General features: G+C 43.6%; 1 protein-coding gene across 1 annotated transcript in view; it reads right to left on the reverse strand.

Annotated features, from left to right (window-relative positions):
• Positions 1 to 24,888, reverse strand: part of LEMD3 (LEM domain containing 3) — a 70,115-nt gene that overhangs the window by 37,533 nt on the left and 7,694 nt on the right. Inside the window, exons 2-3 of the mRNA XM_014519382.2 lie at positions 6,642 to 6,679; positions 2,516 to 2,582 (exon numbers count right to left, since the gene is read on the reverse strand). Of these exons, the coding sequence (XP_014374868.2) occupies positions 2,516 to 2,582; positions 6,642 to 6,679 (105 nt within the window). The remainder of the gene's footprint in view (positions 1 to 2,515; positions 2,583 to 6,641; positions 6,680 to 24,888) is intronic.

The raw sequence follows: 24,888 nt of genomic DNA on the forward strand, positions 1-24,888 counted from the left end.
CAAAGAGTGAAGGCTAATAGCCATTTGACAGGTGCTTAGCAAAAGTCCTGAAATTGACAGGAGCTAGTCAGTTTCAGGGCTGCTGTATGTATAAGGCTTGCCATAGCAGTCCTGAAAAAACCAGTAAAAGTCTTGAAAAAATGACAGAAGCTGGCCAGTTTCAGGACTAGAGTAATACCATTACGTTCAGAGAGGTAGATACCACGGCTGTGCGAAATTTTACCAAGAGTATTGTTTCAAAGCCGTTTTGACACGTTTTGAGCTTGAAACAGCAAAACGAAACAAAAAGCATCAGAACAGCTTTGAAAGGAAGTGAGGGCACTCTAAATGTTGTGAAAGTTTTGAAACGTTTGGAATTTCAAAGCAGCCTAGTGGTGGGAGGCAAGGTCTGTGCTCTGAGCAGCTCTGCAGCCCTATGTAGCTCTGCTTGGTGGGCAGCACAGCCCCAGCTCTCTCCACCTCCCAATGCCAGGCTGCGCTCCATGAGCTGGCGGAGCCGATCGGAGCGCAGCCCCGGCTCTGCCCACCTCCCGCCACTGAGCTGCTCTCCAAGCAGCTCCGTAACCCCATGGAGCTCAACCCAGCAGCGGAAGGCAGAGTGCAGCCCTGGCTCTCCCCGCCTCCTACCACCAGGCTGCGCTCCATGGGGCTGACAGAGCTGATCAGAACACAGCCCTGGCTCTGCCCACCTCTCAATGCTGGGCTACGCTGCGCTGCACTCCGATCAGCTCCGCCAGTCCCACAGAATGCAGCCCGGCAGCGGGAGGTGGAGCACAGCCCCAGGTTTACCCGCCTCCCGCCACACTCCATGGGGCTGCCAGAGGCTGGGATTTCACACAAGGCTAGTAGATACCCTTTCCTAGTCCTAAGGCTCAGAACTTAATGGAGTACACTGTAACTAACATTTGTTCCTTTATAATTTATCAACAAATATATTTTGTGCTTGCATTAATACACATTCCGATTGCAGCTGGCTAGCTAGCTAATGAATGTGTACATATGAAGTTTATTTTTGGATATATTCAATAAACGTTAACAATGCATTATCTCTAAGCATCATTATGAAATTGTTTTCTTCCTATATTTAAGGCATTTCTTTTTTACAATGAAATGTCAGATAGTTAGCTTTTAAAATGCAAGTGTCTCCTCTTCCTTATGCAATGATATATTTAATCTAAATGCAACCTGCCTCTTTATTTACCATATTTACTCAAATCTAGGACATGTCTATTTTCCCATTCAACATGAGGAAAAAAGCCCCTCATTTCAGATGCAAGTACTAGATAAGGAGCAGGTGGCTGCTGCAGCTCTGGATCCAACTCTGGCTCCAGTTCCAGCTGCATACTGAACCCGGCTCAAAGCCACTGCCATCAACCCCCCCGTCACCTCAACCTCCCCTCCCCCCTCCCCTGCTGCTTAACCTCAGTTGTGGCTTTGGCAGGGGCATGGAGCACATCCTGGCTCCAGCCCCTGCCTGGCCTGGCAGCAGCAGTGGCAGCAGCCCCAGCCCCAACCCCACCCAAACCACTGCAAGAGCAGGGCCAGAGCTGTGACTGAGGGTAAGTGGCAGCAGCAGAAAAGCACAAGGGGAGTCAACTGGGCAAAGGTCGAGGTTGCAAAGTTCAAGCCACTTGACACCACCACCACCTAAATCCCTGCCACTGCTTTCCTTACTGCAGTGGCGGGGGGACGCATTTTAAGACAACTCCCCAATAATTATTCTATACATGATATAAATTGTAATCAAAGCCCAGTAAATCAAACAGCTACACAACACTTAAGCAATATAAAAACCATTTGTCTTGCTGAAGTGAACTTAAGAGCAATGATTCTCAACCTGGGCCCCATAATCTAGGCACCAGGTAAAACTGCCCCACACAGAGGGCAGCACCATACACATATTCCTCCTACATTAGAATCCTCTGATAAAGCAGGCAAAAGAGCTGGCTCAGGCTGCATCCCCTCCTGGTCCATTCCCTCCACTCCCCATGCTCCTTCCTCCCAGACATGCACGGAACAGTTCCACGTGTCCTACATGCCTCTGTTTGCAGGAGGCATTGTGCACAGCCAGATGTGCCCTGGCTTCAACAGAAGCCAGCTCACCTGGCCTGCTTTACGGTCATCAGAGAAGCCTAATGCAGAAGGAGAGTGTACACACAACACAGCCCTTCCCAGTTTGGCTGTGCAGCAGGAACATGGGGCAGTGGCACCCAGTTGAGGAGCACAGAGGCAAGGTGAGCACAACAGTTTTTCTTAACTGGGGGTACCATCAAGTTGTGGAAGGGTGCCTTGACTGAAAAAAGGCTGGAAACCACTGCTCTGAAGAGTCAAACCCAAGAAGTCACAGGCTTGAAAATGTGGCTTATGAGAGTTAGAACACCCACCACTGGACGTCAAAATGGGATTTACCTGAATATCCCAGGAAAGAAAGAGAGCCCAAGGACTGTATTTAGTTTCACAAGCCACATTCTGCATCAATGATATTTTTAGTTACCATAAAATTTTAAAACATTACCTGCTACTTGCGCCAATCTCTCGTGAAGTTTATATAAACTGTTCATCATGAGACTCTTCTCACTTGCCTGTAATTAAAGAAGCTGGTTAATATCAAATCAATGAACAGCTATAAAAAGAAAGGCATCTTTCCTCTACCCCAAACCTTAAGATGAAACTTTTCTCCTGTTAGATTATCTACACAAACAGCAAAATAAACAAAGCATTTTGTGCCTCAAAAGATAAACCAGTGCAAAAAAAAAAAAAAAAAAGGCAGCTGCCTATACTACTCAAAGGATAATTCTGTCAGGTCACGAATTAAGAAAGGGCAGTACCTGGATTTCCAAATACAAACTCTAGAAAGCAGACTGACAATTTAGAAAGTTGCATTGTTCTCTCTACATTAGCACTAAATCACTGCACTAGAAAGATCTTGTTAAGTATTATGAACTTGGAAGTGTTAAGTTGCAAAAAAGGAAACAAACAAAAAGTGCTAAATATTTGTTTTCAGTGAAGGCACAACACCACTTTCTGCAAAACTTAACTGAATTTCCATTGAGTTATATCCTCTGCATTCAGGCTAGCACTGGATTTTTGCAAAGGAACTATTTACTATGAGCTTTAGACATCTATCTTCAAACTTAACCAGCTCATTCCAAATCAAGAAAATAACTATTTCAGAACTGTGAAGATGGTTAAAGCAGTCAGTGTTTGTAAGATAAGATCCCAAGCCCTGGGCACACTACATTTTGTAGCATTATAGGGGCATATATACTTCTACAAAACAAGCTAATGTACATGCTCAGGGCAGCTGTAGTGCTACAAAAAGAAAATCTACTATATTTTGTAGCACTACATATAAAATGTGAATAATTACACACAGAGCTTCTGGAGTCTTTGGCCAGCATGCCACAGTGCTCCATTCTTCCTCTCCCTTCCCCTCCCAGCACGCAACAGCAGCAGCCCAAATTGCTCAAGGCTACTCAAGGCTTCCCCTGCTGTGGCAGGAATAACAGAAACAGCTACCCTCTCTCCCTTCTTCCCCCCACCCCACCCCACCCCCGCAGTGGACCCGGCTCCTGCCACCACCACCATTAGGGGAGACGGTGGGTGGGCACCATTTTTGACAGCTGCTACACCAGGACCAGAGCTGGGACTTGGTAGTAAAGCAGCAGCCAAAAGACAGGCTTTCCTCTCCCTTGCCAGGGGTTGGCAGAGACATCTAAAATTCAGACCCCAACCACTCCTGGAAGTAGCAGGGGAAAGGAAAGCAGCTGCTTTCTCCCTGCTACTCTCCCAGGCAGCAAGCAGGAGAAGGGACTGTGTTTCAGCTGCTGCTGCAGGAATAGGACCTGACTGGGTCATAGAAAAACTGTCTTTGATAGCTGTCTGCCCTCTCCTGTCTCAGACAACAAGGAGGCTGCTATCCAGCAGCTGCCAGCTGACCACTGTCACCTTCCCCAGCAGGAGAAAGGGGAAGGCTAATCGATGACTGGGCTCACTAATAGGCTGCCCTGGGGACAAGAGCAAAGGATGTGCCCTCTATTTCTCCCTGGATGAGGCAGTCTCTTAAGATACATTTACACATGCTCCAACACATTCCAGTTGAAATGCACTGGATCAGACTCGATTTATCAAGTCCCAAGGGCTGCTCTAATTAAAATGCCTCCCCCGCCATCCCAAGTATGTGTATAGGTAACCTTTGGTCTTCCGCCTTTAGGGATCTACTGACATCTCTCTGGAACAAGGAACAGCCAGAATGAAGTTCTACATTCCCAGACTTGGAATTCACTCTTTGCCAGATGTATACCAGTTCTAGCTCACTAGTCTTTATAGTATGCCACAAAGAACATATCTTAATGGCTTATTAAGAATTGGATATTGGGTAGGTTGGAGGTTATTTTATTTCAGTTACATTTATGTTGTGTCTATGTATCCAAGTTTATGCAGCAGAAAGTGAAGGGATTATTTTGGTCTATTGGTAAAAATACTACTACAAATGACCAAAACACCAGAAAGGGCTCATTTTGTTCAGCTTTGAAGGATTGTCTAGATGTATATGAAATATTATTAATCAGATAATCTATGGGAGTACACAATTAAATAACTAAATGAAGATTAAAGACTTACTTCCCCAAATAAAAATGGGTGCAAGGTCAAATAATACACAACATCTAGCATTATTAGCTGCATTGATGAGAGCTTACTATCTTATTAGTGAAGTCCAATTTTACCACAGCACATATCAAGAACTGCTCCAGAGATCATTTCTTATTCAAGTACGTTTCTATCCTAATACAGTTTTCAAGGATCATGCTGGCAACAAGAGGAGTGTTTAACAATTTACTTAACTCCAGCTAATGGTTTCTAGGCTGTCAAAATGTGTTCAGTGACCCACCAAATAGCTCTAACTACCAGCTCCTGCAACTACCTGGAGACAGAAACAGTCAACTTCCTGGAAAGTTTTATATGAAATACCAACTTTACATACCACATTTGACAGCTGGAATATAACGAACATAGTAAGAATATATATAATGTTCCACTAAAAAAAACCCAAAAAACTGAGCTTGAAACAGCTCATTTTTTGGAAGTTTCTATTAAAAAAAAAATCTACCTACATCTTTGCTTATGACCTTTGGCTCAATATAGTGAAATGTTTTCATGAATCCACGTTGTAGCTGTATTGGTCTAGAGACAAAAGGAATCAGAATTCATGGTAGAGGTGATATCTTTTATTAGACCAACTAGATTTTTGCAAAAAAATACTTTAATTCATAGATTCATACATTGTAAGGCCAGAAGGGACCTTGGAACATCATCAGGTCCAGCCCCCTGCACCAAGCAGAAAGACAACTGGGGTTAGGTGACCCCAGCAAGATGACTGTCCAGTCTCATGTTGAAGATTCCCAGGGTAAGTGATTGCACCACCTCTGGAGGGAGTTTATTCCAGTCTAGACACCCTGACTGTGAAGAAGTTTTTCCTAATGTTGAGCCTGAATTGATCTTCCAGGAGTTTGTGGGTTTTCCTCTCGGATGCCCTGGTGAACAATTGCTCAACAAGCCCTTGATCTACTCCCCTAGTGCAGCAGTAAGCTGCTAAGTGTAAAGAAGCTGTCCCCTCTCAGCCTTCTATCCTCAGGCTGAAGAGTCCCAGATCCCTCAGCCTTTCCTCATATGGCTTGCCTTTTAAGACTCTGATTATACAGGTGGCTCTTCTTTGGATTCTCTCAATCTTGTCCACGTCCTTGTTAAAGCGTGATGCCCAGAACTGGACGCAATACCCCAGCTGCAGTCTCACCAGTGCCAAGTAGAGTGGAAGAATCACCTCTTTGGCTTTGCTGAAGATGCATCAATCAATGTATGCCAGAGTATTATTTCCCCTACTGGCTACAGCATTGCACCGCTGGCTCATATTCATACTGTGGTCTATTATTATCCCCAGGTCCGTTTTAATCGTGGAAAACTTTCTGGCATGCCCCTGTCCAGGGGCCGGTTCTGTGATTGTGTATAGGCAGGCAGGCAGACCTCCTGTGAAATATGAACTTTCATTTCTACCCAGAACTTTTACAGTCTTTTCACCTATGCCTGTAGAAGGGTGTTTGTGCCCGAAAGCTTGCAATTATTTTTTTTTTTTTTTTTGGCAAAAATCTAGTTGGTCTAATAAAAGATATCACCTCTACCACAAATTCTGATGTTTCATGAATGAACTTTGTCTGACATCAGAAACTAACAGGAGACGCATGGGAAGAGTACTGATTAGCATAACCCTCATGGATAATTAGCATCCCGTGGTAACTGTACTCTACTGAAAGGATACAGAGATTTGCAGGACAGAAGAGAACAATGGAAAGGAATAATCTGTAACGAATACAGGAAGAGGTAGTTCTCCTGTATTCTTTAAAACTCATTTTAAATGGGATTAAGTAACATTCTTAAGCACAGCATTTTTCACTTCAAATCATAAAAACAGACGTTAAATGTGCTTAATGTGACAACAATTTAATTCATTCACTTACTTATTCATTTTGCCTGAGTGGCAAAATGACCTCTGCTAAATAGTTTGACATATCTAAACACGTCTTTGTTAGTGTTAATTTTGTATAAACACAAAAATCTCACTACAAATATTAATCACATCTACTTACTTTTATTTTGCCAAGCTCTCCACTGAATGGATATTTAACTATCAAGGAAAGAAAAAAAAAAGTTAATTAATCCATTACAATAAAAAAAACCATTAAAAAACGGACAAGAATATAATCTCAATCTCATTAGCAAAAAGTCTGATCTTTTATGAGGATTGTAACTTTTTTTTTTTTAGATTCAGAACATACGCAGTCTTTAAATTTACAGTCTCATTTTCATTTGGCATAACAACCAACTCAACTAAGTTCCATATTTTCTGTTGTGAGATCCCAGCAATTTGAAGAAACAGTCAGCAATATACCAGTCGAAATAGTTAAAAAAATATGACTGCTTGGATATGACTATAAGAAATATACCAATACTCTGTCAAACCTAAAATAAACTCCAAAAGTAATTATCACATTTAAATAAAATGTAAGATGGCAAAATTTTTACAGTCTATCTATGCAAAAAAAACCAAACAACAACACCACCACCACATCCTTATTCCATGATGACCTCTCTATCACAATGCTATGGAGCAGGAGTGATCCGAAATGAAGGGGAACTGTAGGTCAGCTTAAAGAAGTATAAGTAACATGTCTAAATAACACAGTTACTACAACTCATTGACACACAAGCTGCAGATACCTAAGGCTGTAGCCAAGAAAAAGAGTCTGTAGACAGAGGAAGCTGAATCTAGTCATATAACTGAAAAAAATACAAGTTTTTAAGCAACAACAGACCTAATGCAGGAATTACTGGGCTTTATTTTACGGCCTATGTACTATGATCGTGAATCTTCTACAGGCCTCAATACGTGAAGTGTTAACAAATGCAGAAAAAAATGGAATCTTAAAGAAACTAAACTGCAAGTCCAAAAGGGAAAAGTCTGTAAGCTTAACCTGTTCACTAGTGTTTAATATAGTAAGCACACTGAACAAACACCCAAGCTGTTATAGCTCTACTGTGTACATGAAACAAGGGAATTGCACAGTGGAATCATTCAGGGCAAAATATTTTTTAAGAGCGTATCAAAGTATTAAGACTTCTGGGTCAGCTGCTCTAGATAGTCACTTACAACCAGATTAATTGTTATTTTTAAGTCAGTTGGCATGTCAATAGTCAGAGACTCTTCATTTTTTAATCAAGTGTTCGATATCAAAAGCATCACTGGACAAACACAAAATCTAGAGCATAAAGTATAAAACATGATTACATAAATATATAAAACATCAACATGCATATACTCTCTGTTAAAACAAACAAAAAAAAGTCTCTTACAATTGCAAAGGACTATGGACAGAGCGGAAGTAAAGACTCAGTTGCAGAACAGTCCCAGGGCCTCAGGTAGCCACTATGAAAAGTCCCCAAGATAAACCAAATGTAAACAAAACTATAAACCTAAAGAAACAACAAGGCAGTCGTCCGAAACAAGAGCATCCTCCTTTAGGTTGTGTGTTCTTCTTCGCTTCTCCCTTATCCCTGCTGGTTGATCCAAGCTGCAGCCAGTAGCAGGCCTTCCTCAGCCTCTCCTGCAGTCTTCACTGGAGCTCCTCTCAGTTCTCTAACCAGGGCCATTACTTTTGAAGCAGACACTCCTTTGCACTGCAACTGCATGTGTGTGTCTTAGGCCTGCTGCTTCTGGTCCCAATGCAAAACAGCCCATCTTAAAGGGCCCACACACCTTTCCTTTAATAATAGGGTACAGGTCCCCATTATATTCCCATTATCGCCTCTTAGGACAATTTGCATAGAAATATTTCCTACACTGCTATAGCAGCCTCAGCTTTCAAATCACCTCTAATATTTCATTTATTAAACATCAAGAGAATAGTTGCTGCACTGCAAACATATTAATCTAAAGATAAAAGCAACAATTAATTTAACATTAAACATACTCCCAAGGAATATTTTATTGATTAAACTAAAGGTTGGCATCAGTAAGGAGAAGAAAGGACAGCTGCTATGCAATCCCAGGTACTTCTCATTATTTACGGGACATGTTCCATGCAGCAAATTGTTTCACAAGGTATTTCCCTTTAGTTTAGGGGTAGAAAGCCAAAGAGGGCAAATTCTAGTGTTTGTGAAATCAAGATTTCAACACTGGCTAAGTTCAGTGGAAAATGTGCAAAATACCCCAAACCACAATCCCATACATTCTAGGACACTTGCAAAAAGCATCATTTTAGTCTGTGCAGGGGCTTCAAGTTGAGCAATAAATTGAAGTCTACCCTATCCCATCCCATCCTTCCCCATGTCACCATATCCCAGAATACAGCTAATCCTGTATTATCTACACTGTTTTTAGAGTATGACTTTGCATCTGGCTATGTTAGAACACCAAATTTGCCAAGTATTCCCAGTCAAATTATATCCATATCATTAATTACCACTCCCAATTTCCCTCATGCAATTACTGTGTGATCGACCTATCAGTTACCCAATAATCAGGTTCTAAGCCATTTGATATGGACTACACTGAATTTATTTATTAAATGTATGTGCTGTCCTCCCCAAGAAGGTTCAGTGACATACAATAACAAATTAACTATCTACAGGATGTGAAACAAGTCTCCCCAAAAGACAGACTAAATTAAAGCAACCTATTTTGCATAACACTCATCATTATCAGGATGTCAGGCAAGACATTATGACACTATCAACCATAAATAAAAAGGCTTAAGATTTCTCACCTCTACCTAAACCTATTTCAATAGGATGCTCGTCATCAGTAGCTGGCAAGGGAATCCTCACGGCCTCTTAGTCCTCTGGATGAATACCTAGGGTTGTATCTTTCAGTTTAGACAACAGTGGACAAAAACCTAAAATGTCTTAGAACTGTCAAGCCCCGAGGCCCTACTCTTTTCATATGATCAGCCATTCAAATTATAGCCATCAAGCATCTTTCTTATGGCTCCCCTCTCCAAACTTCTGCCTAATGCACACAGAAGCTACAAACAGCTAGTGGCTGGAATTGTACTCACATGTACTACAGAGATGTCAGCCATATATCAGCACTTTAAAAAAAAACTGAAGCAGGTTTGTCAAAGATGCAGCCTACAGAGCCCTATTATCCTGGCCCCTTGTGCTACCCATGGATCTCCAAGTTGACTCTCAGGCTGGGCAGACCAAACAGCCCTATGCATCACACATGGCACCCACTCCAGCTAGCATTCCGGAGCAGCAGAGCAGTCACTGCATGCAACAGAGTCCTAGAGCACGTAGAACAGAACCATGGCACGTGAAACACCCACACCAGGACATATGCTGGATCAGGAATGTTGGACCTGTCTGTGGGTTTGATCCAACCTACTGACTAGCCCCATGCAACTGAAGTTACTAGCTGAGCAGATCAGTTTGAAAGGTCCCTCAGCCACAACAATTTAAGATGGCAGCATAAGAAACTTCCGAAATAAATAAGGACTTCTAGAAAGAAAAATCAGAATTACTTTTATTTTCACTCTGTAACCTTTTCTTTTATAGATTAAATATGATTAGTTCAAAACCCAATTTATTAGCATTAATGTTTTGCTTCATCTCAGATACCAAAAACCCCAAAATCTGAAAGCACATCAGCACTGACAATGCATGCTTGGATTGAAATGCCTAGCAGTCAAAATAACAGCAAGCCTCCAGTACGATATGGGGAGAGTGAGCACAACTCTAGTCTCTCTCTCTGATAGCTAGCATCTATATAGACTAAGTACATTTCCAGTCTTATGACCAAATCTCTCATCTGTGTTTTAGCTACTAGATTCTCATCTCTCACTTTAAAAAATTTCAACTGGCCAAAGCATCCACTACTAACACAAAGGTTAGTTAATCTTTTGTTAACACAAAAGATTAGTTTAGAACTAATCATACTTAAGCTTACTTTGGCATCAAGAGCATCACACAAACTTGTGTTATAACACTATTGTTTAGGGTAGATCCAGAATGGTATAAAACAGAGCTAGTATTTGGGATGTATGGTTAGTGTGCCCAAATAAATTAATTAAGCTTCATATAAGAGATATAAGCTTTTAAGACAAAACTACAAAGACTACATTAACCAAGAAAACTGAAATTTATATTTTCATACTTAATTTGCATCTATGGCCTGTAGGCCACATCCAGACCCCAGGAAACAGGACTGGGGAGGAGAGGGGGGAGCTTCAAGCAGAAGTGCTGGTTGAAGCCCCCTCTCCCAGTGCAGCAGCTGGGGGGGGGCGGGGGGGGGGGCATCAACCCCCCTCTCCCAGTACTGCAGTGGGGAAAAACAGCAGCAATGGCTGGGTCCTAGTGCCTGCTCTCCCACCTCTGATCCAAATTGGGTCAATCCACAGCCTTAGAAAGACTGTGGCACAGTCTATATGGTTCCTTCTTGCCTCCTTTGAGCAAAAACTTTTGTAAGAGTCAATGCTAAGAATGATTTTTACAACAGAAAGCATTCTGTGCCATTGAAAGAGTGGTGTGCAGAGGGAATCCAAAACAGCCAAATGGAAGTCAAAACAGGTGATTGCAGACATAAAAAAACCCAGCAAAAAACAATGCTTTACTTTAAACTTGACATTTCCATGTACGCCCAGAAAAGGAAGCGCGTTACTTCAACCCGGTTTGTCCAACATCTATACAGATTGGGTACTTTAGTGGAGCTTTTTTTGCACTTTTAGCTAAAGCTGATTCAATCAGCAATCAATTCAATTAGACTAAATCAGTTTTAGCTAAAAGTGCAAATAAGCCCCACTGAAGCACTCAATCTATACAGACATCGCAGAACTGAACTAGAGTAACACACTGCTTCTTCCGGTAAAGTGCAGTTTTTTGTTTTGTTTTTTAAACGTCTGCAAGCAGTCAATCTGATTTTATAGCAAGCGGTCTGTGCCGCTATTGCCATTTTTATTCCACCAACTCTACTGCCAGTGCCACTGTATAAGACTTAGAGCTAGAGTGCTTCCCAATACCTGAGAGAGTATACATGGCAGCTACTTTAAAACGTGATTACTTGCCACCAACGCCCCTCCCCACACCCCGGCCTGTATTTTGCTTCCTAACTAAAGCAGCAGTTCCCAAACTCTAACAGATTGTGCACCATGAATTTAGAACTATACAACCTTAAGTACCACCAGCAAATTTTTTTCATATAAAGTAATTATAATAAATCTGTTAACGTGTACCAGTGACAGGTTGTCTGCATACCACTGGTGGTGCCCGTACTATAGATTGAAAACAGCTGAACTAGACTATATTCCATGGCTGTCTATCTTAACAGGACATACCAACAGAAAAAGCTTAATTTCTAGAACCTGTATGGGACCATTTGGGTTGCTACATCATATAAGAAAGGGAAGGATGTGCACTGCCTCCTCTCTCAAAGCTATCAGCTCTGAGAAGTCAACGTGCCACCTGGTCATTCCCTTGATGGCAAAAGATCCTTTCACTATGGGTGCACCGATAAAGATCTTTTGGGCTGATACCGATGGCCGATTTTTAAGGAGCCATATCAGCTGATACTGATCCAATTTCGATATGCAGCTGGGCAGCTTGGAGACCAGCACTGGTGTGGGGGAAGAGATGGGGGAGGGGCAGATTGAGGCCCCCCTGCAGTGAGGGAGGGAGTGGGGCTGGGGCAGGTGCTGCTCAGCCTGTATAGGGCACAGGACGGAGCTGCAAGCAGCTCGTCCAGGGACACAGAGTAGGCGGGGAGGCAGAAGGTAGCTCCCACTCTGCACACACCACTGGGAGAACACGGCCAGCACGTGCCTCCGGATCTGTGTGGGGAGAGGGTGGGCTGCAGCTACGGGCTGTGGCCAGGGCCAGAGGTGGGCTACACTTGGGGTGGGTGGCAGCAGCACTGGGAGGGGGATGTAGCCACCCCAAAATTTGCTGTAGCTTCCCTGTAGCCCCCGTCCCAGCACCACCACCACCTGCCCCAAGCACACCCTGGTCCAGCCCCTGCTGGGAAGAGCCTGGTTCTGGGTCTGGCCCGAGCCCGCAGCTGCAGCCCGCCCAACCCTGCTCCGCATGCAGAACCCTAACCCTAACCCTCCCCCCCCGCCCAATGCCCTACCGGAGTGCATGCAGGGTGGGAGCCACCCGCCACCCCCACCATGTGCCCCCCCAGATAAGCAACCCACAGCTCCATCCCAACCCACCGCAGCTGGACAGCAGCTGCCCCAGCCCCACTCCCTCCCTCACTGCAGGGGCATCAATCTGCCCCCCACTCCTGGCCCCATGCATGCTGCAGCTGCACACATGTATGAGGCATTTATTAGCCATATTATCGGCTGCATCAGGCAAAAGCAGACGATTTCCGATACTTTTTATTTTCCCCTATATCAGTGCCAATCTGATACGGGACCAATGTATCATGCTATTCAGTTTCCACATGCACAAAGTAAATTTTAGGTTCTTATGCTCCCTTCCCCTGCCCAGTCCAACTGTACGGAGGAACAAGTACGCAACACAGACTCATTCAGTTCCATTGTGAGAGCAGACTGACCAGAAACCTTGCTGGATCTTTGGATTCTAAGCAGTTAAAATAGACTGCTCCCATAACTGGCTTCCTAGATTACATTATTTTCTTAATTTTCAAGTTAGGTTATCTGTGCCCCTGCACAGTGTTTGGTTCATTTATGGCAAACTTAGAGACGAAGCAGTCAAGGCTCAAGAAATGAAACACTTACCCTACCATTTTTCTCTCTCTGGATAAATATATGCATTACTAGTCATGCTTGAGAAAAGACACTTTTCACTTCTTGTTCTGAGGCATGTTCACATCAAGGGCAAAAAGGAACGTGGAAATTTCCTCCAGTTTATGCTTGGAAGCTTCCTCAGATCTGCAGCTGGTTTCAAAAATCAACCATGACCAATCCAAAAAGTCCTACCTTTCCTTCACCTATTCTTTCTCTAGAAACAGGACGAGAAACTTAAAAACCTTTCAGTTCATGAGATCACATAGAGAATTTTCCATCACAATCCACAGGGTACCTGCAAAACTAAGAAATAGCACACCAAGAGCAACATGACCATACTGGCCTTTCCTAGGTACGACCTTGATTTTGAAAGACCTATAAACACATAAATCCTCTGAATTCTGCATGCCTGCTTATCTTCTCTCTATCCACTGGTTTGCTATTTGATTCAGAAGACATTTTCACATCTAAATAGGATATTAGCACTAAAAATACCTAAAGGATCTCCTCTCAAGAAACCTCACATTTCCATTTAGCCAAATATCCACAAATGTCTGTCAACAGCACATTGGAAATATCAGAATACAAATGCCTACCCTTCTCATATGAGCAACTGACTCAAAATATCCTTTTAGGGGAGCCAAGCAAAAGTTAACATAAATATGTACCTAAACTGTTAACAACTGGGTTAAAAATAAACTGCAAGAAATCATGCATAGATCCTGTCCATCTTCTACTGTGCTAGTTCTAGATGCTCAAAGGCAGAGCTTTTCTTCAAAAAGAAAGTTTTCTATTTCTTTTAAGGTTTATTTTTAAATACCAATAGCAAAACACAAGTCAAAAAATTATTTCTTTATAAAACATGTGGCTTCAGCGCTGTATTTAGCATTGTGTGTATATTTAAAGAGGCATTCTCTAGCCCCAATAATATAAATTGATACCAGCCAGACAAGATCCTATTCCTGAGAGAACAGGCTCAAAGAAGTTACATTCAACCCTCTCATCAGGTGGCCTTAAACCTGAGCTGGAAAGCTCATTACATTCAGTTACAAGAATTCTAAGGAGAAAACTCCATAGCAATATTCTAGAAATGTCAAGGTACCCTGGGAGCTCTATCCTTTTTTCCCTCAACAACAGTTAAAGAGTTGTTCAAGTGCTTAGACATCACAGCAATTACAAAAAGAAAAAATGAGAACAGCTCATTCCAGCCAACCGGTCAAAGAAGCCGTAGCTGGCTGTTCTGGACCAATCAAGATACAAAACTAGTGAACGATTTCTTACCTCGCCAGCTTTCAGTGAAGAAATGCATCCTGGCACATTAGCTACACAGTTCGGCGTGAAAGGTGAACCAAGAACTTATTAGCGCATATCTCCCTGTGATCACAGTTACCCTATATTTGCAACAAAATGCAACTCTAAATATCAGAAGTCCTACTCAAGAGGAGGAGCAAACAAGCCATCAACCTATCTCATGTGTTTTGTCTGTGTTCCCCCTGCCCCAATGTCTCCAATTCAGGGAATTCTCAGGAAAAAAAAACAAGACTAATATTACAATGATCAGACAGGGACAAGATATCAATGTTTCTCAGATCTTCTACAAGCATGACAAGGAGTTTCTGCCTCTCCTTGCAATTCTTGACTGAGATGATAGAAGTGTTAAATGTACCACCCAGACCCACTCACTCCATTAAACAGCCCAGCCATAGGTTGCTAGGCAACTATCCTGTTCCATAATAGATAAATAAATAAAAACAAAACAGCTCAATTTAAAATGAATAAAAGACTGTAGTTAGCTTTGTTCAATTAATGAATTTCTCTAAGGCATGGAATATATAGTGATTCTGAATTCCACTGCCAGTGGAACAACCTCTATTCACACTTTAAAAAAAAAAAAAAAAAAAAAGTTTACTGAGAAGTCCTTTTCTCCCATTAGCAGCTCTTTTTACTGTGGGAGTCCCTTGACTAAATTACTTCAAATGTTAGCATACAAAAAACTACAACTACAAAACAATACTTTTTATTAGACCAAATGGAAAATCGCAAGAAAACTGTCCTTTTCTGCAAGCTTTTGAGATTAAAGTCTCTTCATCGGGCTCTGGGAAAAGTGGGCAGATTGGAGGGGAGGGACAGAATCCAGCTAAAGCTAGACAGGTTACAGAGGTGGGCAGATGAGAATAGAATGGAAGTCAAGGCAAACAAGTGCAAGGTGCTGCATCTAGGGAGAAGGAACCTGCAACATACCTATAGGTTGGGGAACACCCTTCGACAACAGTGGCTGAAAGGGATCTTGGAGCCATTTCTGACTCCAGGATGGACATGAGCCGCCAATGCGAGGAAGCGGTCAGTAAGGTTAACCGCACCTTTTCGTGCATCTACAGACGCATCACAAGCAGGTCCAGGGAGGTGATCCTTCTCCTCTATGCAGCGCTGGTCAGGCCATAGTTAGAGTACTGTGTCCAGTTCTGGGCACCACACTTCAAGAGGGATGAGGCTAACATTGAGGGGGTCCAGAGAAGGGCCGCTTGCATGGTTGGTGGGGCAGCAGGCCAGGCCCTACGAAGATAGACTAAAGGGGCCTGAATCTATTAACCCTCCACAAGAGAAGACTGAGAGGGGATCTGGTGGCCGTCTATAAACTCACCAGAGGGGACCAGTGGAAAATAGGTGAGGCTCTGTTCCCCCATTCACCACCTGGGATAACAAGGAATAATGGCCACAAATTGATTGAGACCAGGTTCAGGCTTGATATCAGGAGACATTACTTTACAGTTAGGGCTGCCAGGCTCTGGAATGGGCTCCCAAGGGAGGTGGTGCTCTCCCCTATCTTGGGGGCCTTCAAGAGGAGGCTGGATAGTTATCTGGATGGGGGATTATGATCCCAGCACTTGTTCCTGCCCAGGGCAGGGGGTAGGACTTGATGATCTGTTCAGGACCCTTCTGACCCTAGATACTATGAAGCTATGCATCTCCCCCAAACTCCAGCCAGTTCCCATGACTATAGCTCTGAAGCAGAGGCCTCTACCACACCAAATAAAGCTTGGGTCACAGAGCCACAGCAGCCAGTGGTATTGCATTTTTGGGAACAGCTGTCAATTCCTCACCTCACTCTGCATACACCCAGGATTTTCCTCATTAATAAGAGTACCCTAATTGCGCAAATTCCAAAGAGAGGGTTTAAAAAGAAAAATTGCATTCTGTGTATGGAGAATTTTTTGATTACCTGCCTGCAATAGACTGATAATTAAAACAAGCAAATGTCACCCTTCACATTAAAATTCAGTGATTCACTACCCCCCTACCAGTCTCTCTTTTTCAAGCCCCTTGTTCTTATTCAACTTTTGACTCCTTTGTTTTAGTTCCTCAACACATCCCTTCTCTTTCTGGTTCATTATTTTACTTCTCCCTCCTGAAGATGGAAGAGGTGACACATCTGTGATGGGCCAGCAGCAGGGATGATGCTCAAGGGCAACCAGCATGGTTTAATTAGGGGCAGATCCTGTCAGACCAACCTGATTGCCTTCTACGATCAGGTCACAAAATCATTGGATGCAGGTGTTGCAGTGGATGTAGTCTTTCTGAACTTCAGGAAGGCCTTTGACACTGTCTCCCACCCCAGTCTCATTAAAAAGGTAGGCAACTGTGGCATTGATGCCTACACAGTCAGATGGACTGCAAATTGGCTGAGGGGTCATACTCAGAGAGTAGTGGTAGACGGGTCATATTCGACCTGGAGGGAAGTGGGCAGTGGAGTCCCCCAGGGCTCGGTCTCTGGGCCTACACTGTTCAATTTTCTTTATTAGCAACTTGGACAACGGGGTGAAAAGCACCCTATTTAAATTTGCAGAGGACACCAAGTTTTGGGGTGAGGTGGGCACACTAGAAGGGAAGGACAGATTACAGCAGGACCTGGATAGGTTACAGGAATGGGCAAATGAAAATAGGATGGGATTCATACTGACAAGTGCAGGGTGCTGCACTTAGGCAGTAGGAACCAGCAGCATACCTATAGGCTGGGGAACTCCCTTCTCAAAAGCACGGTGGCAGAAAGAGATCTTAGAGTCATTACTGACTCCAAGATGAACACAGGCCGACAATGCAAGGACACGGTCAGTAGGACTAACTGTACCTTGTCATGCATCCACAGATGCATCAAAAGCATAGCCAAGGAGGTGAACCTCCCCCTCTATGCGACTCTGGTCAGGCCGCAGCTGGAGTATGATGTTTAGTTCTGCGCACCGCACTTCAGCAGCATTGAGAGGGTCCAAAGGAGGGCCACTCGCAGGATCCAGGGACAGCAGGACAGACCCTATGGAGGAGAGGCTACGGGACCTTAACCTGTTCAGCCTTCACAAGAGAAGGCTGAGGGGGGACCTGGTGGCCGTCTATAAACTTACTAGTGGGGGACCAGCAGGGATTGGGAGAGACCTTGTCTCTCCGAGCGCCTCCAGGAGTAACAAGGAATAACAGCCATAAGTTGTTAGAGAGTAGGTTTAAATTAGACCTTAGAATGAACTACTTCACAGTCAGGGTGGCTAGGATCTGGAACCAACTTCCTAGGGAAGTGGTGCTCGCCCCTACCCTGGGGGTCTTTAAGAGGAGGCTTGATGTTTACCTAGCTGGGGTCATTTGAGCCCAGTTCTCTCTCCTGCCCAGGGCAGGGGGTCAGACTAGAAGACCTACAAGGTCCCTTCCAACCCTACATCTATGAATCTATGAACCTATGAATCTGACAGACACTGCTTGTGAAAGGGTCTGTATCTCACTCCCCAGTTAAAGAAAAGTATTCTTACTCTAATAAGTTCTTGCCATGTCCTTCATAACTTATTACACTACTTCCACTTGCATTTGGCAGCACAAAGGAAATCACAAAATGAATTTCTTTTTCTTTTCCTCAGGAACCCAGCTGTAAAAAGTGATTCAACATGTAGTCTGAAAGCTACTTTTTCACCATGAAGACCTAGGAAATGTCTACATCTCTATTTTGAGGCAAACCAAAGGCTTGCACATGGGAGACAAATATTTGGTAGACTGAGTTTCGTGTTTCTGTTCTAGGGTGCTCATGCACTACTTATCTCATTTTCTGTACTTGGCTCTAATTGTGGGCAAGAGACAAAAAAATAGTATGGCTGTGCCAAACGTCTATGTTTCAATTTGGTTTCGGATTCAGCTGTTTTGGAGAGACAATGATTCATTTTGGTGTTTCGGATCACTGTTCCATTTCGATTTGGCCAAATCTGCTTCGGAGTTTCGACACTGTTTCAGTGATTTGGCCATAGGCTACAATGGGGAATCACAAAAATGCCTATAACGTCATTTTTTTGCCCGATTTGGATGAAAATTGCAGGGATGGTAGCCCCTTCTGAGGGAATAAAGCCTGCCAAGTTTCAATGAGATAGGTGCAAGGGTTTTTGTGGAACTGCACCTCAAACTGTTCAAAGCAAAACTGGTGTCACATGTGGGTGTTAAGGCAGAGCAGGATGAAAACAGCAGGCATAGTAGCACCTTCTGAGCCCATGAAGCCTGCCAAGTTTCAAGGAGATAGGTGCAGGGGTTTCTGTGAAACTGCACCTCAAGCTTCTGAAAGCAAAACTCATGTCACTTGTGTGTGTAGGCAGAGTGGGATGAAACCAGCAGGGATGGTACCCTGTAACAGAGCACTGGGATTGGAAGGGACCTCAGGGACAGATCCCAGATGCTGGCCAGCTACAGGTATCAATATTAAAGCAGTCCTTCCCCCCACCCCCTTCTGAGTTTCTGTTTCCCTGCAAGCCCGCTTCCGAAACATTTCAGACTGTTCCGTCTCGTTTCGGAGATGGTTCAGAGCCTTCCATTCCGATTTGGATTCAGTGTTTCAGGCACTGAAACAGGCTGAAACACCTCCAAAACAAAAAGGCTGCTGAAGTTTTGCACAGCCATAGAAAATAGGGGTTTAGAAGTGACAGTGTAGGACACCTCCATTCTACCCTGAAGAGCCCAGACAAGTACAGAACACATTACAAAGAGATACTGGGGTGCCATGGGGGACAGTGGTCAGGTAAAACTGCCCCATGCACTCCCCTAGCCTTAGGGCTCTTAAATAAGCCTGAGACAAACAGCAAAGCTGCCTCTAGCCATGCAGCAATTTCTGGTCCATCGCCCCCACCTCCCACCCCCATGCTCTGCCCAGAAAAAGGTGCAGGTAGAACTGTCCCACTTCCTCTTGTTTCCAGGAGGGGAGGTTGTGGGGGAGGTGAACCAAAAAGAGCTGTGGGGCTAAAAGCAGCTTTGCTGCATGCATTAGGCTTGTTAGAGAGCTCTAATGCAGGGGGAAGGGACATGTAGCGCAGCCCTTCCCAGGTTAGCTGTGCAGCAGGGGTAATTTCATGCAGTTTCACAGCCCTTCCTGGCAACAGAACCTGGCAACAGAACCTAGCGGAGAAGCACTTGGGTAAAGTAGCACCAACAGTGGTTCTATTAGCCATGGGTGCCACCACATTCCCAAGAGTGGTAGTGAGGTGCTTTAACCCTGAAAAGGCTGAGGACCACTAGACTAAAACAATGAGCAGGTATAAACAGAAAAAGTGGTCTGGGAAAAATCCTAGATAGTAATATAAACCAGCAATTCTCAACCACAATGCCAGGGCACCCTGGGGTGTCTCCAGATCCTTTGAAGTGTGCCCTGAGGTATGAGGAGATAAGCATGGCATGAGGAGATAAGCTAAACACATAAGACCAGCTTCCTCACCCCTATTGCCCAGCCCCTTTGTAAGGCAGTAAGCACTGTAATGTATAAATTAGTTTTTGAAACTGGGTGCCACACAATTCACAAAGTTACAGGGAAGTGCCTCCCATCCAACAAAGGGAGCCTTGAGTCCAAAAAAGGTTGAGAACCACTGGCCAAACATGACCACAGGAAGAATAATATTCAGGGCTGGATTAACCCTTTAGCGGGCCCTGGGCAAAGAAACTGGTGGGCCCCGGGCTGGTCAAGACCCACTCCTCACCCAAACTCTGCTCCCACCTCCCCCTTGAGCGTGGGCTCTGTGCTCCCGCCCAACTACAGCCCCCGCCGGCACCTGCCATCTCCCTACTGGGCCCAGAGCAAGCCGGAGGCTGGGGAAGGCACACAGGTTCCTGGGGCAGCAGCAGCCCTACCAGGAAAGGAAGCGAGGTGGACGGGGCCATTCGTGCCTCCTCCCCCTGCAGCTCAGGGCCTTATGCATGTGCATAGGCATTAATCCAGCCCTGCTAATATTTACCAGCAAGAGAACTACACCTATTTTCAATCAAATGAGACTACACAGATAAAAGCCCAAACACTAAATATATATCAAGCATCTGGGTGATGGGTAAATTAGCATTTAAGCATATGCAATAGCTTAATATATCCCTCAATACCATGCAATTTAGACTGAAGAATTCATATAAACTGACATATCACTAGTGTCCTGAAGTTGATTTGAACTTTATTTCAAAGAAAGCCTTATAAAATATTGGAGGCATTAGTTACAAATTAACAGATGCAATTAAACCACTTTTATGAGAGAAAGAGAGAGAAAGAAAGAGAAGGAGATCACTGTGTATTATAACCTCCCCAGTTACAATACACAATGATTTTGGAATATTTACCATTAGATCTGTTAGCCCAAACTTATAAAATAGACTTTCAAGAGATTTAACGTTCAGACCTGTTTGTCCCAAATGGCCTTAACAGAATGACCACTCTACACATGTTCCATACATTTAAAACTCCTGGAATCTCATGTATAAACTACATTTGAAGAAATCAGGTTGGGATTAAGTAATAACGTATTTAGTTATAATGTACTATGGATGCAGCAGCTTTATTTGCTGTCTACTTTGGCTGAAATATGAAAATTGAATTGATCAGGTGCTACCTAGTTTAAGTTCTTATATAGACTATGACAAGAGTTTCCATTACTACTAAAGTTTTGCCTCCACCAACCTTAGGGACTGTGTGTTGGTAGATAATTTCTCAACTATGCCCTTCCTTCCACCCAGAGGAAAAGTTAAAATACAGAGATGCAAATAAAAGATGGGAACATGAAGAAAGTGACTGAGGAAAGACACGCAAAGAGAAAAATGATGGAATGGAAACTTCCATACACCATAGATTAAGAAGTCACTTGAAGCTGCCATTACAGACATGAAAGGTCATGGGAGCTCCCGGTAATATTTTATGATTATATAGTACATCAATTTAGCTACTATTTTGTTTATTAGGGAGGAATTAATGCAAGTGAAGATTACCTACACATGTCCAGGAAAAGGATTCATTACTTCAAAGAGCCCATTAATCTGCACTTCAAAACAAATGTAGGTGTTCTAGAAAAAACTCGAGGGTGATAAAAAAAAACTCTGAAGAATAAGAGAAATCAAGGCAGAAACTGCTGAGTAGACTGAACCCCTGCCTCCAGATGGTGATGTATGGAATATGTTATTATAGGTCTATTTTAAAGGTGAACAGATTTGTGCCAATTTGTCCTGTTAAAAGAAAAAAAGAAAAAAGCTTTTGTTTCTGATATGCTTTGGTTCTACTCTTTAAATTAAACACTATTTTGAATCACTATTTACTTACCGCTGGTCTTAGGTCCTCAAGGAAAGAACCACCAGAGCCTGCCAAACCCAACTGGACCCACTGAACAATCATGATTGGTTCACAGAGTGCTGTAAGGATGCAGCTGATATACTTAAGACATTCAGAGCAACATTTTTCCAAAAGCCAAGGAGATAGCAAAATACACATAACGTTAAGACCTAAATAGGGATGACAATCCTAGAAAGCAGACTGTGTAAGTAGTTAAAGTCAAATGATTTTTCCTGTCCCAAGATAAAGGATTAAAATGTAACATTTTAGAAGTATTAGACACTTGAAGGATTTAGATAAGCATTTGCAAAAGATCAATTTTAAACAATTGAAGCAAAACTTCTTTAAAAATCCCTGTAAGTATGTTGTTTGAGATCCAAGTACCTTTAAAAATCTGTCCTAAAGTGACCACGTCCACTTCTAGGGTACCGAATCCAATTTATGCAAAATTGCTTAAGCAAAAGGCAGAATTAATCTTCTACCTTGCCCACAAGAGGTCACAATGTCAAAGCATTCCATTTTACAGCTACTTTATAAATAGTCACAAAAAATATATCACCTGAGGAAGGCAGTTATTTTCCTGCCATGCAGCACTTTCTGTTCAGCATTCTCAGTACCATATCATTTTCACCTCACCCAAGGCCATCCCTGTCTCTGGTTTCAAGGCTCCCTTTTCACAAGCCTTCTCTTGCACATTCTCAGGTTTCTCTTAAATAGCTTGTGCCTATCAATATTTGACAAGGAACACTCAATGTTGGAAATTTCAGTATTTGGAAAGTACTGATCACCAACCACATAAATATGTCATGTTTAATCAACATCATGAAGCCTTATTTTGATTAATCTTCTGTGCATTTCAAAAAAAGCAGCAGCTTTGAAACACTGAAATATTATGCTTTGGGAGAGGTGAGGAAAGCAAGGATGGAGGGGGAAAAACAAAATATACATGCTCACACAAACAAGAAGCAACTTAAATATATTTAACAAATGAAAAACAGGACATTTTTGTTAGTACTATGACTATTTAATATAAAGAATTCCTGCTCCCTACCATATGCTGAAATTAGGGGTGTGAAAGGTTAAATGGTTAAACTACAATTACAATATTTATACCATTAATGCATTATAGTGAATGTTTAAAACAGACTGGTAAAATTATTTATATTGTGTGGCACTAAGTCTCTCAGTGATTATGCGCTCATTGTTTTCCTGCCTGCATTTTTTTTTTTTTTTTTTTTTGAAACAGCTTGTGTTTGGTCAGGTGGAGTTAATTGTATCAGGTTATCAAATTAAGTCCTGTGAATTACCATAGGGTTTACAGGAACTACTTTTGCTTCCAGGTCCACTGAATCCCTCAATTCCCTTCTCCATGCTGTCCCCTCAGGCCATGCTGTGCAAAGTGCAGTTAAAGAACTGAGGCTTACAAAACCCCCCAAAGTGATGTCTCTTCCTCAGTCCAGCCATTTATTTTTTTCCCAGCAGCCAGATTTAGTTTCCAGCTCACTTCTTTCAGCCCTTTATGCAGCTCTTCTCCCAAACCTGCCTCCACTGCTGGGGACACACAGTGGGATTCTTTAATGGGGAGATCCATTTTAAAGCACCTCTTACATATACATAGTTTCTCCTGTAGCAAGAAGGGGGGAACCATTTGGCACAGAGATCCCCAGCTCTCAGAACAAAATCCAACCACCTCCATTCAGTGCCGTCAGCGCTGTGCCGCTACTTTAAATCTTCCTCCTTCATCTTGTCCTTGTTTCCCCACCCAGCTCTGGCTCCTTTTCTGGTGTCCCCACTCTCTGCCTTGCTCAGATCATACATGGTGCCAGGACGCAGGAGCCGTTTCAGCTTCACCTGCCTCTGCAGCCTCCCCCCTCAGACCCAGGCTGCATCTCCCTGGTGTTGGGGCTTGACTGTTACTGGAGGGCTGTCGTCCTTTACATTGGGCAGGGAGCCAGGGAGGGGCTGGTTCTCACTTGCTCCCCACATTGCTGCCCCTTGGCCAGCTGAGGGCTCCCTGAGCGGCAAGCAGGACAGGGAGGGTTGGGCCCCCTCAGTCCCAAAGTTACTTTGGTGGGGGGAAGGAGTGCTTTGCTCAGAGAAGCAGCTGCACCATGTCTCAGACAAGCTGATAGTATGGGAGGGGTAGGAAGTATGTCCTGGTGAAGTGGCTGCAAGGGGTTTGCAGCCCTGTCACTAAGCCCTGACACCTGGGCTGGATGGGCACTGCACCTCATACCACAGCATTTCAGCTTTCCGCTGCTCTGCCCCACCCAGAGGGAGCTGGGATGTTTCCCAGCTGACAACTGCTGGACCAGTTTTGCACCTTAACCCTGTATGGAGCGACGCAGCAGGCAGCACAGGGGCCAGGGAGGGTACTGGCAGGGACCGAGCCCAGCTGTCTATGACAAGCACAGGAGCAGGGAGCCCCTGCACAGGCAGGTGAACAGGGATGGATGGGGAAAACCCAGTCAGCTGAAAGCTTGCTCCCACCAGGACGTTCCAGGGCAGGGCATGTCCTAACCATACTGAGCCACTCCCACCATGGTGACAAGGAGGGAACCTACCCCAAGCCTGTGTGCATTGTAATGGTGGGCAAAGGCGCTGCCGCCTGTGACTCGACCTTGTGCACACACACGCACCTTTCATTTCACATTTTCAAGCTAGCAGCCTCTAGATCCCTGCAATATCACTGTCTTTTTTCACCTAGCAGCCCTATTTCCACCCTTTGACACCTTATGAGAACTATTGTCCAGAAAAAGACTCAAGTTGCTACTCCAACCTGCATTATATGCACTTACTGTCTTCTTCTCATAAGACCATAACAGAAGTCCTTTTCATGTTATATGTAGAGAGCAGAGAAAAACAGGGCCCCTAAACCTGCTTATCACATGTAGTCAACCTCCAGTAAAATAACTGCAGCAATGCCTCCTTCAGTTATTTTTAAGTAAAATAAGAAACCACTTCAATAAGTTGCTCAAAAGGACTTGTTAAGTGAGGGAAAGA

The sequence above is a fragment of the Alligator sinensis genome, unplaced genomic scaffold (genome assembly GCF_000455745.1).
Source record: "Alligator sinensis unplaced genomic scaffold, ASM45574v1 scaffold65_1, whole genome shotgun sequence".
NCBI lineage: Eukaryota > Metazoa > Chordata > Crocodylia > Alligatoridae > Alligator > Alligator sinensis.